The following is a 12,730-nucleotide window of genomic DNA, read 5'->3' as shown; positions in this document are numbered from 1 at the left end:
ATAAATCTAAAAAAAATAGTAAAAAAAATGTAAAATTTGGTCTCCAAATACATATTAATATGGAGAACAAGATGAACGGTTCGGATCGACCGTTAGGATTTGAAAACTTGAATATAAAGCCGTAACACAGTGCCAAATCGTAATATGCATAGTACCATAGACTCACTCTAAAAAATATATTTGCAAACCAAATTTTATATAATTTTTTTAATTCACTACTGCTTTTTTAGATAGGTAGAATTCACTTGATTTGAAAATTCCAGACCATCAAATAGTAATGATTTTCTAAAAGAAATAATAAAGAAATTATAAAAAAATATATAAAATTTTCATATGAAGATTGTGTTTAATGATTTAGATTATCAAATTTCAAAAATAAAAATTCATAAACTATGTATGTGTTGAAAATTGAGACACGTAAATAAATATTTTGACAAAAGAAATTAATAACCGGATGCAATCAAAATTTCAGCCAAAAACAAAAAGAAGATAATGGTCTCCTGCGCAGATCGAAAGTAAAGACACCAAATTGTCGCATCTTCGACCCCTTGAATCCCAGACACAGATCAGATTGTTGCTTGGTTGTTTCAAAATCGGACCAAATTACCCCTCTGCTTCTCCCCCACTGAATGCCACACCGCCGCCACATTCTCTATTCCAAACCTCTCACTAATACTCTCCCTTTCTATTTCACTACTCACTAATCATATTTCACCATCTCCTCTCTCTCTCTCTCTCTCTTACCCCACCTCTCCTCTCTTCCTTTTTCCAAGTGGTATAATACAATTCTCTTGCACATGCACATCAACTGTTTGTGAAAATGTCTCTCAGAGATATTCTCACTACCAGCAGCAGATTTTGACGGCTACGCTTCGTACACGTTCTCTAAACAAGGTTTCAACCTCTTCTCTGAACAATGGTAACAGCTCTGCTCTCCCCTGCCACTTCCTTTAAGCCAGTAATTTAGCACATTGATTGATTATGGTGATTTTTCACTAAGAGTATCATTCTGAGGGATACGTCTAATTTATTTGAATATTTACTAGTTTTTGAGGTAATTAGGGTTCTCATAGTTCTTAGGATTAGTGCATGTTACCTCACAACATCTAAACTTGGTTTGAAAGTTACAAGCATAATGGTGACATAATATTATAATGAATCATGAAAAGGCAATTCACTATTTGATCAAGTATTTACTTGAGCATAATATCTTTATGAGCAGGTTACAGTACCAGTTGAAATCAAAGACTCAAATATCAGTTTATTTTGCAATTGAGCTGATCAAGTTTGGTACTGGCATGTTCTGGTTACCACTGTGCATGCACATTATCTACTGCTACAGTTTTGTAAGGTTAAGTTCAATTTTAGATTTCTTTGGTTTAGTTATCCCCAGCTGGAGAAATTAGTTTATTGGGAAATAAAGAGGCTGGTATTAGATTGTTTATTCGTAAGGTATTTGTCCAATCATACCAAATCTGGATTTCTCACCTTTTTAGTACGGTATAGGAATTATATCTAAGATCCTCAACATAGCAATGACTTGTAAATTGGACAAAAGGCAAACACAAAAAGTCCAAAGTAACTACTAAAATCTGGTTCATAAAATCGAAGTTTGTCTGATGCAGACCACTACTAGCTGAATAATTACTGGTATAAGAGGATTGAATTCGAACATTAATTAAGTAAATAGGGAGTCCTCTATTTAGCCTTTTGCTACATTTATTATGATACTATGATTTATTATTTATCAAGTTTTGAGACCCATGTTGCTTGATTCCTTAGATGACCTGCTCAATGACCAAATCCCTAATTAGAAAAATTGACCAAACAGCCCTTTGGGAAGAGCCCAAATTGACCTTCACTGCCCACCATAAAGCACATCTAGTCCAAATAAGAAAATATAACGAATGAGTATGACATTGTATAACACAAAAAGGCATCTGTTAGTACCCAGCAGTACATGAGTACCAGCATGGTAGCTGATCTAAATTGAAATGGTACCAACCTGGAAAACTTTATCTATTTGTGTTTGATTATTTGCATTGTGGATCACTATTAAGCAAAGGTGGGCATCACGTACTGGACTGATGCCTAACTAGTACTGTTCTGTTACCTACAGCCTTTGTCATGTTATGCAAAATTTGTTAACAATTATTTCATTTATTTTACTCAGGGAATGTATTGATTAATTTGTAGGACACCATATAGTTGAACAGGGGGGCAACCCATTTTTAGAGGCTACCAACAGCCTCTAGTGAACCATCTCCAAGGGGCAGTCGTGACCATTTTCAATACACGGCCATGGGGATCCGCCAATTGGAACTGGCTGTAAAAGATCGTTGTCGGTCGGGCACCCTTACTATTAAAGATGCTCTTCAATTTTTTGATCGCTTGTTGGCTGCTAAGAGCCCGGCACCGTCCATCTATTCCTTTAATCATCTGTTTAAGGCCTTAATTCGTATGAAGAACTCAAACAACCATTATGCAACTGTATTTTCACTCTTTAACCGTTTGAGCCAAACTAAAGGAGTCTCACCCCCACCCAATATCATGACCTATACTATGTTGATTGACTACTGTACTCGAATGAATCGGCCTGGACTCGGGTTGATTTTCTTTGGACGATTTATTAGGGAGGGCCAGAGAGCTGGTGCTTGCTTCTTCACTCCTATACTCAAGGGCCTTTGTTATGAGAATATGATTAGTGAGGCTGTTGTCATGGTGTTACATAAAATGCCTAAGTTTGGCTGCACACCTGATGTGATCTCCTACAGCACTGTAATTGATGGCCTTTGTAAAGAAGGAGCAGTTAATAAAGCATTTAGTTTGTTTGAGGTAATGATTTCAGAGGGTATTGTGCCAGATGTTGTCACATACAACTCACTGATTAATTGCCTGTGCAAGGAAGGCAAAACTGATAAGGCACAGGAACTGTTGCGCTACATGGTTTCTCAGGGAATTCAACCTAATGTTGTGACCTATACTACCCTCGTGGATGGGTTGTGCAAAAATGGGCTATTGGACAAGGCAGTGGAATTGCTCCAGTCCATGGTTTCTAAAGGGCATGATCCCAATGTTGTGACCTATACTACTATCATAGATGCACTATGTAAGGAGGGGGCAGTTGAAAAAGCCGAAGAGTTGATTTGTATTATGATTTCTAGAGGTAAGGATCCTGATGTTTTTACCTATAGTACTCTTATAGATGGGCTATGCAAGATGAACAGACTAAAAAAGGCAAAGGAGTTACTAAATGAGATGGTTTCAAAGGGAATACCGCCAGACACTGTGACATGCAATATAATTATGGATTCGCTTTGCAAGAGGGGGGAAACTGATGAGGCAGGGAAACTATTGTATCATATGATTGATAAAGGTGCCGCACCTAATCTTATCACATATAATATTGTTATAAATGGATATTCTAAGCTAGGCTGCTGGAAAGAGTCGATTAGAGTTTTCAAGGATATGATTGATCGAGGTATTTTCCCAAATGAAGTTACTTACAGATCAATGATGGATTCTTTGTGCAAACAAGGACAAAGCAAGGAAGCTCAAAAGTTGCTTGACTTAATGGTAAGGGGAGGTATAAAACCAGATGCTGTATCATATAGAATTTTACTTATCGGCTATGCAAATTATGGCAATATTGGAGATGTGATGAATATACTAGATAGAATGCATCTCAATGATGTTGTGCCAGATCTCTCAACTTACACTTCCTTGCTGAAATCATATGCTAAGAAGAGAAAAGTAGACGAGGCTATGGGCGTGTTGAACAGAATGAACCAAGAAGGGGTGAAACCCGATTTAGCTGCCTCTGCACCAATATTAGAACTGCTTTTGAAAATGGGGCGAGATGATGATGCGAGAGATCTCATGGACCAGACAATTAGTAAGCCTAATGATTGAAGTGCCGAGTTTAGTTGAAGACAGCTCATTTGAATTTAGATAATCATATGTAATTTGGCCAGTTTGTTGCTCTATTAAATGAAGTACTTCTTACTGCTTTGCTCAATATTTCTCTTATTCTGGATATTTTCTTTCTTCCTTTTTACTGTTCTTTCGTTATTTGTAATGTTTTCAAATTTGGATCTGGTTTCTAGTGTGTGTGTTTTTTTTTTCTTTTTTTTCTCTTTGTAAATTTTACTCAGCACTTTTATATATTGTAAACGCATACGGGCATGTTACACAATGCACTTACTCTCTATTATAATGAATATGCAATATAAATAATAAATAATGCTATGTTTTCTTTTGAGAAATATGTATTTTATGACAAGCTATATAAGTATTAGATGCCTGGTAGAATAGATGATCTCTCCTTTCAGAACTAATTCACTCGCCAAAAAAATTAGCAGGCAAAACGACATTAATTGCTTACCTAATAGGATATTGAAATAGCCGTTTAAAAAAAATTCATGCGATTCCAATCTATTTATTAGCTTCACATCATACATCACTTCGTGGTAACCAGCTGTGAATTCCAAATAAGACGAATATATTTTTCTTTTTATTCATACATCTACTTTGAGCAGATGATCTGAATGAATTAAATGAGGTGGCTACTCAATTCTTTTATTCCTCACATGGTTTGTGTACACAATGGATAATTTTCTTGATGGTGGATGACTTTACTAGTTTACTAGCACTTGTGGGTTATATATCGAAATGTTAAGAAAATAATGGGTATAAATGAAATTTTGTTTTTTACTTTATGTTGACTCTGCAGTGTTTGTTTTTAATTTTCTTGGTGGGTGTCTTTACTAGTTTACTACCACTTGTGTGGTAGATATCGAAATGTTAGAAAAACAATGGGTATAGATGCAATTTTGTTTTTTTTTTACTTTATGTTGACCACCGCAGCGGTTTGTATAGTTTTCTCTTCCGCTAAAATTAGGTCTCAAGTGTCGGGTGGTACAATAGAACTCTTCCGCTAAAATGTATAGTTTTCTCTTCCGCTAAAATGTATAGTTTTCTCTTCCGCTAAAATGTATAGTTTTCACTAATCATATTTCCCCATCGCCTCCTCCATCTCTTCTTCAGACGCCTTCCTCCTCACAAATTCCTCTCTTACCCCAATTCACTGCAGATGGTATAATAGAACTCTCTTGCACGTCAAGTGTTTGTGAAAATGTCCCTCAGAGATTTTCTCACTTCCACCACCAGATTTTGACGGCTACTCTTCGTACCCGTTTTCTAAACAAGCTTTCAATCTCTTCTCTGAAATGCAAGAATGAAGAAGACATACTAGTCTCTCTTTAACCATGGTAACACCTCTGCCCTCCTCCGCCACTTCCTTTAGGCCAGTAATTTAGCACCTTGATTGATTATGGTGATTTTTTTTTCCTGTCCTCAAATTCTGGGCCCCTTGATAAATTTAGCACCTTGATTGATTACGAGGTGCTTGATAAATTGTCCCAAAGAGGCAGTACATGGATTCAATTGTTTGAACCTTTCCATTGGGAAGTAATTTAGCCTTCATTCCCCAAATGGAGAAATAACACATAAAACCAATTAATTGCAGTTGTTTACCCTATAAATTGGTAATTATGCACCTTTGTCTTGTATCTTTTTAGAAAGCTGAGTTAGAGCCTAAATTGTGGAAAATAAGAAGCAAAATCCTATGCAAAAGGCATCTTTTGCCTTGTCAACTATAAGCGAAGCTGGATTTTTTAGGAAGGAAATAGTGGTTTAGGTTATGTACCAACAACCAATTTAGTAATATTGAATACAAAAAATAAAAGAATGAGATCACACTAAGAGTACCATTCTGAGATACATCTAATTTATTTGAATATTTACTAGTTTATGAGGTAATTAGGGTTCTCATAGTTCTTAGGATTAGTGCATGTTACCTCACACATTTAAATTTGGTTTGAAGGTTACAAGCATAATGGTGACATAATGTTATAATGAATCATGAAAAGGCAATTCATTATTTGAGCAAGTATTTACTTAAGTATAATATCTTTATGAGCAGGTTACAGTACCAGTTGAAATGAAGGGCTCCAATATCAGTTAATTTTGCAATTGAACTGATCAAGTTTGGTACCGGCATGTGCTTGTCACCACTGTGCATGCGCACTATCTACTGCCACAATTTCAATTTGTAAGGTTGAAGTTTAATTTTAGATTACTTTAGGTTTAGTTATGTCCAGTAAGAGTAATTTGTGTATTAGACTGATTATTCATAATTTACGAGAGGCATTGACTCTGGTATTTGTCCAGTCATACCAAACCTGCGTGCCTCACTTTTTTTAGTATGGTATCGGAATTATTTCTAAGGTCCTCAATGTAAGTATATAACACCAACTTGTAAATTGGACAAAAAGCAAACACAACTTGTACTATTCTTGGCCATGTTTCAATTTCTAAGGTCAATTTTGAATCTCTGGTTGATTTTTTTTTTATTCTCTTCTTAAAGAATAAAGAGTAATTAGTTTGTTGGGACCATAAATTAGGCCGGCCGGTGTTCCAATGTTTATTTGTAACTATGAGAGGCATCAACTCTGATATTGGTCAAGCTGTATCGATTCTAGAGGCCTGTGCTTCTTACTTTGGTATTGTAAATTATAGATTATATCCTAAATTGTATCGATTCTGGCAGTACCTAATTGTAGCCTAATAGCATGGTAGCTGATCTGATTGAAATCGTGCTTGCCAGGTTGTAAAATCAAACAGTGTCTTCAAGAGGAGTTGTGACCATTTCCAACACACGGCCGGTCATGGGGATCCGCCAATTGGAACTGGTTGTAAAAGAATGTTGTCGGTCGGGCACCCTTACTATTAAAGATGCTCTTCAATTTTTTGATCGCTTGCTGGCTGCAAAGAACCCAACACCGTCCATCTATTCCTTTAATCAACTCTTTACAGCCTTAACTCGTATGAAGAACTCCAACAACCATTATGCAACTGTCTTTTCACTCTTTAATCGCTGGACCCAACCTAGACAGGTCTCACCCTCACCCGATGGTGTCACCTATAGTGTCTTGATCAGCTACTGTATCCGAATGAATCAGCCTAGACTAGGCTTGGTATTCTTGGGACGATTTATTAAAGGCGGGCAGAGAGCTGAACCTAACATCTTCAATCCCTTACTTAAGGGCCTTTGTTCTGAGAATAGGATTACTGAGGCTGTAGCCATGGTGTTCAATAAAATGCCAAAGTTGGGTTGTACACCTAACGTGATTTCCTACACCACTATTATTGATGGCCTTTGTAAAGAAGGCGCAATTAGTAAAGCATTTAGTTTGTTTGAGAAAATGTTTTCGGAGGGCGTTGTGCCAGATGTAGTCACATATAGCTCACTGATTAATGGCCTGTGCAAGGAAGGCGAAACTGAGAAGGCAGAAACATTGCTATCCTACATGATTTCTCGAGGACTTGAACCTAATGTTGTGACCTATACTACCCTCGTGGATGGGTTGTGCAAAAATGGGCTATTGGACAAGGCAGTGGAATTGCTCCAGTCCATGGTTTCTAAAGAGCATGATCCCAATGTTGTGACCTATACTACTATCATAGATGCACTATGTAAGGAGGGGGCAGTTGAAAAAGCCGAAGAGTTGATTTGTATTATGATTTCTAGAGGTAAGGATCCTGATGTTTTTACCTATAGTACTCTTATAGATGGGCTGTGCAAGATGAACAGACTAAAAAAGGCAAAGGAGTTACTAAATGAGATGGTTTCAAAGGGAATACCGCCAAACACTGTGACATGCAATATAATTATGGACTCGCTTTGCAAGAGGGGGCAAATTGACGAGGCAGAGAAACTATTGTATTATATGATTGATAAAGGTGCCGCACCTAATCTTATCACTTATACTAGTGTTATAAATGGATATTCTAAACTAGGCTGTTGGAAAGAGTCGATTAGTGTTTTCAAGGATATGATTGATCGAGGCTTTTTGCCAGATGAGGTTACATATGGATCAATGATGGATTCTTTGTGCAAACAAGGGCAAACCAAGGAGGCTCAAAAGTTGTTTGACTTAATGGTAAGGGGAGGCATAAAACCAGATGCTGTATCATATAGAATTTTACTTATTGGCCTTGCAAATTATGACACTATCGAGGATGTGATGAAAATCTTAGATAGAATGCAACTCAATCATGTTGCGCCAGATCTCTCAACTTACAGTTCCTTGCTGAAAGCATATGCAAAGAACAGAAAAGTAGATCAGGCTATGTGCGTGTTGAATAGAATGAAGCAAGAAGGGGTGAAACCCGATTTAGCTGCCTCTGCACCAGTATTAGAACTGCTTTTGAAAATGGGACGAGATGATGATGCGAGGGATCTCATGGACCAGACAATTGGTAAGACTAATGATTGAAGTACTTAATCCTGTTGTCAATAGATAGCTTATTTGAATTTAAATGATCAATTTATGTACTTTTGCACAGTTTGTTGCTCCATTTAGTGTTACTTGTAACAATAGAAGTTGTTGTGAAAAAGGCCTGAACATATTCTTTTTATATTTTTTATATTTTTTATATTTTTGGGTGATTCAATGTTTTGCAGCCACACTTCTGACCTGCTTTTTTGGTTGCTTTGCATTCTAGTCTAAGCATATGTCAGATGTCAGTAAATTAAAACCCGTATTGTATTGTATCGAAATTCACTGTTGTTAGATGAGGCTATCTGTGTTATGAACATCAAGTACAATTCTTTTAATTGAAGTGAGATTTCTCTAGCATTTTACTATTTTGAACATTACATAATTTCTTGTAATTTTCATCAAAACTAAAATGATATATGTCAAAGTTGAATGGCCCTTCCGAATGAAACATTCAGTGCACATGTTTGCAATGCATATTGGCTTCAACCATTACTATTTTTCCTTTCCGTTAATTACAGTTTGTTTATATGATCCAGACCTTTTCATTAGATTTAAGGTTTCGTCCAACCTGGATATAATTGACGTGGCTATATATTATCCCTTGTATCTTCATTTTAATTTGATGTCTGACAATATCTATCGGAATAGGGGTGAAGTTGCCAATATGTACAGGTATATTAATACATGCACAAATTACCACAATGAATTAACGATTGGGTGCGGCTGTAAATTTTATCTCGGAGACATTGGGTGTTAGCTTGAATTTTAGAAATATTTAGTTGGCAATTGCAAATATTTTTCAAGTTTTACATGTTTGTTTCTTTCAAGGGTCATAATGAAGTGACCGGGTTTAACCAAGGACGACAATACTGCTTGCTTCATCTACCGGTAACTTGCAAAATAACAAAATATAAAGTTAAAACACTAAACTTAGAGAATTTTTTATTTATAGAAAATATATATAAAAACAAAAACGTAGAAACATAAAGAGTACCGCTGAATTTTTATGCCCAGAAAGGATCGTAAAAATTCTACTTATTTAAACCATATATTTTTCTTTTCAGAAAAATAGAGATGTGTTTGGATTCTCTGTGGCTTCATCATATGAGGAGCACAGCATAAATCAAGGAGTCATAGATAATGGAGCCATAGAAAATCGCAACACATGGACAATTTGTATATTTTTTTAAAACTCAAAAGACATCTGTAATCCTTTTTTTTTATGATTGTTTGTTTATTTATTTAGGAAAAATTTCATCAATCTAAGTGACTCAGAAAGACAAATTATGTGGAGATATAATATTTCTGGTACCATTTCAAGAGCTTTGATTGATTGTGGATATTTTTTGTGCCAGCTCTAGAGGTTATTCAATTTATCATTTTCCACAAACTTTTTTAGTATTGGAATGCTACTCTTCTAGTGGCCATGATTATTTGACTATTATTTAAAGACTAGTTATCGAAAATAAAGTTTAAATAAATTTGACATCAGTTCAAATAAAAGTTTAAAATTAGATTTAGGAAAAGAAAAAAAAAATGAATAGGACTGTTCGTTTTTAGTGGGAAAATAAATAATTTTCAAGTTGTGATGGGAAAATGAGATATTTCAAAATTTTATGATGGGTATGACAACCATTACCCATTTAAAATCTATAAAAACTTGAAATTTTGAAATATTCGTCCTTTTTATTTTCTGATCTTTTTTTTGTTATTTCTCTAGAGATTTATTTCAAAGTTATATTTTATTTAAATAGAAAAGTTTTGGGAGACGAGAAATCCAATTCCGCATAAGTCTCTTTTGATTCGTTGTTTCGCACTTTAATTTATACAATATCTAATAATAAAAGTTTTTCCTTTTTAATTCAAAATAAGATATTGAATTAAATTCCATTTTTTGTGGTGCTGTGAAGAAAAAGCAAATGAATTACTCTGTAAGAATGAGTAATCTATGAATTAACTTAAAAGTCTTTAATTTAGTTTCAAATTGAAAGAAACAAATGTGTTTTATTTAAAAAAAAAAGAACAATGAAATTTCATGTGTTACGTAGAAGTGAGTGATTATTGTAAGAAACACAAATTGCTTTGCGATTGCTACGAAATATAACTTGATAAATATAAAAAAAAAAATGTTATTTGCTTTCATTTCTTGCTGAGAGGAACATTTTGAAAGGAGGGTATTTTGGTCAACATTAAATAAATGTAAGGAAGCAAGGGGGCATTTACATGATATTTCTCATTTTAGCAGGTTATACACAACTAAAGTTGCGTATCATGAAAAATTTTGGTTGTGTTTTAGGTACTTGGTAGGTTGGCATCTCGGATCATTACAGTTCTTCAAGGCAAAGATAAACCGACATATACGCCAAATAGGGAAGATGGTGACATGTGTATATATTGTACTCAATGCAAAGGATAATAGCACACTGAGCAAGTTACTAATTAATTTTTCTTTTTTGTTGTGCGTCATTGCAAATTCAATTATCTGTGCTCCAAATTTTCCCAAACCATTTAGAACTATCTTCAAAATTTTGTTAAAAAGACAGATAAATTAAGCTTCAAATTAACTTAAATTATTTCATGCCAAATTAACTTATTAGAGAAACAGGAGGGTTTAAATGTTTTCATTTTATGACTTCTATCATGTCTCTATTATTTAATTTTTTAATAACAAAAATTCTAAAATTTATGTCAAAATAAAAGAGCAGGGAAGTACCATGAAGTCTCGAGCTGATGCTGGAGTTGTATGAGCTACCGGCATCAACATTGAAATCTCTAGTGCTGAAATCGTACCAGCTACTGTTAAAGCCGCACAAGCTGTCACTGTACGAGCTACCACCACCGTCGTTGATACTGCATGAACTACCATCAATGTTGAAAAATACAAACTGCGCGGTGGAAGTTTTGTCTCGAATCCATCAGGGTTATCATGTAACTTGATTATTAATGTCTTTTCTACATTTTCAGACAGAACTAACTCAATTAATTGGTACACTTACTGAACGTGAAATGTCTCTTTCACCTTCAATAAGTGTACTAAACTAGTTTTGAAAGACGTAGAGAAGACACTAATGATCAATGACATGATCACCCTAGTGGATGCGAGACAAAACTTCCACCACATTTTCTCATGTTTAGGCATTTTATCATGATCAGGCTCCTTTAGAGTAAATTCTACATTCAGAATAACACCTGACAATGGTTACCATATTTCTCACACGTAGTTTGGCTTTTGCGACATCAGTGGTAGTTCGTGCGGCTTTAGTGTCGGCGGTGGCTGCTCGTACAAAATCAGTAACAACTATTGTTGCTTCAGTGTCAGTGACGGCAGCTCGTGCAACTTCAGCAATAGCTATTAAGAATATCTAATATTAAGAAAGAAAATAGACAACTAAATGACAACTAATCTAAGTCTATACTTTTTATTAATTACGCAAATAAGAAGGAAAAAAAATCTAAAAAGTAACATTATTTAATAGTTTATACTTCATGTTATTACATATTATAATAGACAAAGAGCAATTAATTTTATAAGGTAAATGAAGTCGATATACATATTTAAACATTTTATAATTATAATAATAATCAAAATCAGCTTTCAATTGAAACGAACGATAATAATTTTACAAATAAATACTATAAAAAGAGTAATCAAAATGAAGAATTAGTATTTGAACATTTCTCGATATAGAATGATAGAATAAATCACAAATAAAAATAGAAGCGTATAGTTTGGTTTAATATACTTATCGTAGAAGACCATGTAGCATTAGAAATAAGAATAGAAGTACAGAAGTCCATATAAATTGCAAAAAAAAAAAAAAACCATGTAGCATAGAGGTAGCTATAGCGGGTCTCATATAGCGGTAATAGCGGTCAGCTATTATAGCTATAGCGGTCGTAGCTGAGTTAGCGCAATTTTATCTCATAGCTTAGCGTTTATGGTCCGGAAAAGCTATAGCGCCGCTATAGCTAGCTATTTAGAACACTGATCAAAAGTCATAAAGGCATACAAATAAAAAAACAGTAGCACATCAAAAGCTAATTTCCGAACAAAATGAATACTAAGCATGCAAAAGCTCAAAAATCAGTAATATCTGAGAAGACTAGTAATCCAATAAATCCTTATCTGTCAACTCGTCTCCAGACATTTGACCTGGGAGGCTGCCAGCTCCAAGAGCCTGGGTTAACTCCTCTTCCCCCTCCATTATCTGACCTAGAAGGTCCTTAACATCACATGGAAGCATTAGGCTTAATTTCAAGTATGAATTTTCAGATCTAGATTTACACTAAAAAGTAGCTAAATAGATTATCTTAAACCCTAGTGATTTAACAGAAATAAGAGTAGTACGTATTATCATTAAAAATAACTCTATTTTTTTTTTCTA

General features: G+C 34.8%; 2 protein-coding genes across 2 annotated transcripts in view; both read left to right on the top strand.

Moving 5' to 3' along the window:
* The first annotated feature begins 571 nt into the window (after positions 1-571).
* LOC144548287 (uncharacterized) lies at positions 572-8,659 on the top strand. Its single transcript, XM_078296972.1, has 3 exons — positions 572-919; positions 1,223-3,911; positions 6,677-8,659. The coding sequence occupies exons 2-3, from the start codon at positions 2,302-2,304 to the stop codon at positions 8,337-8,339; spliced, it is 3,273 nt and encodes a 1,090-aa protein (XP_078153098.1). The 5' UTR covers positions 572-919; positions 1,223-2,301; the 3' UTR covers positions 8,340-8,659.
* LOC144548286 (uncharacterized) overlaps positions 5,012-12,730 on the top strand; it is a 28,533-nt gene continuing 20,814 nt past the window's right edge. The window contains exon 1 of the mRNA XM_078296971.1: positions 5,012-5,270. The gene's annotated coding sequence lies outside the window, so the exon portion shown is untranslated. The remainder of the gene's footprint in view (positions 5,271-12,730) is intronic.

This window comes from Carex rostrata, chromosome 33, assembly GCF_964058835.1.
Source record: "Carex rostrata chromosome 33, lpCarRost1.2, whole genome shotgun sequence".
NCBI classification, from domain to species: domain Eukaryota; kingdom Viridiplantae; phylum Streptophyta; class Magnoliopsida; order Poales; family Cyperaceae; genus Carex; species Carex rostrata.
This window is presented reverse-complemented; position numbering and strand designations above follow the sequence as displayed.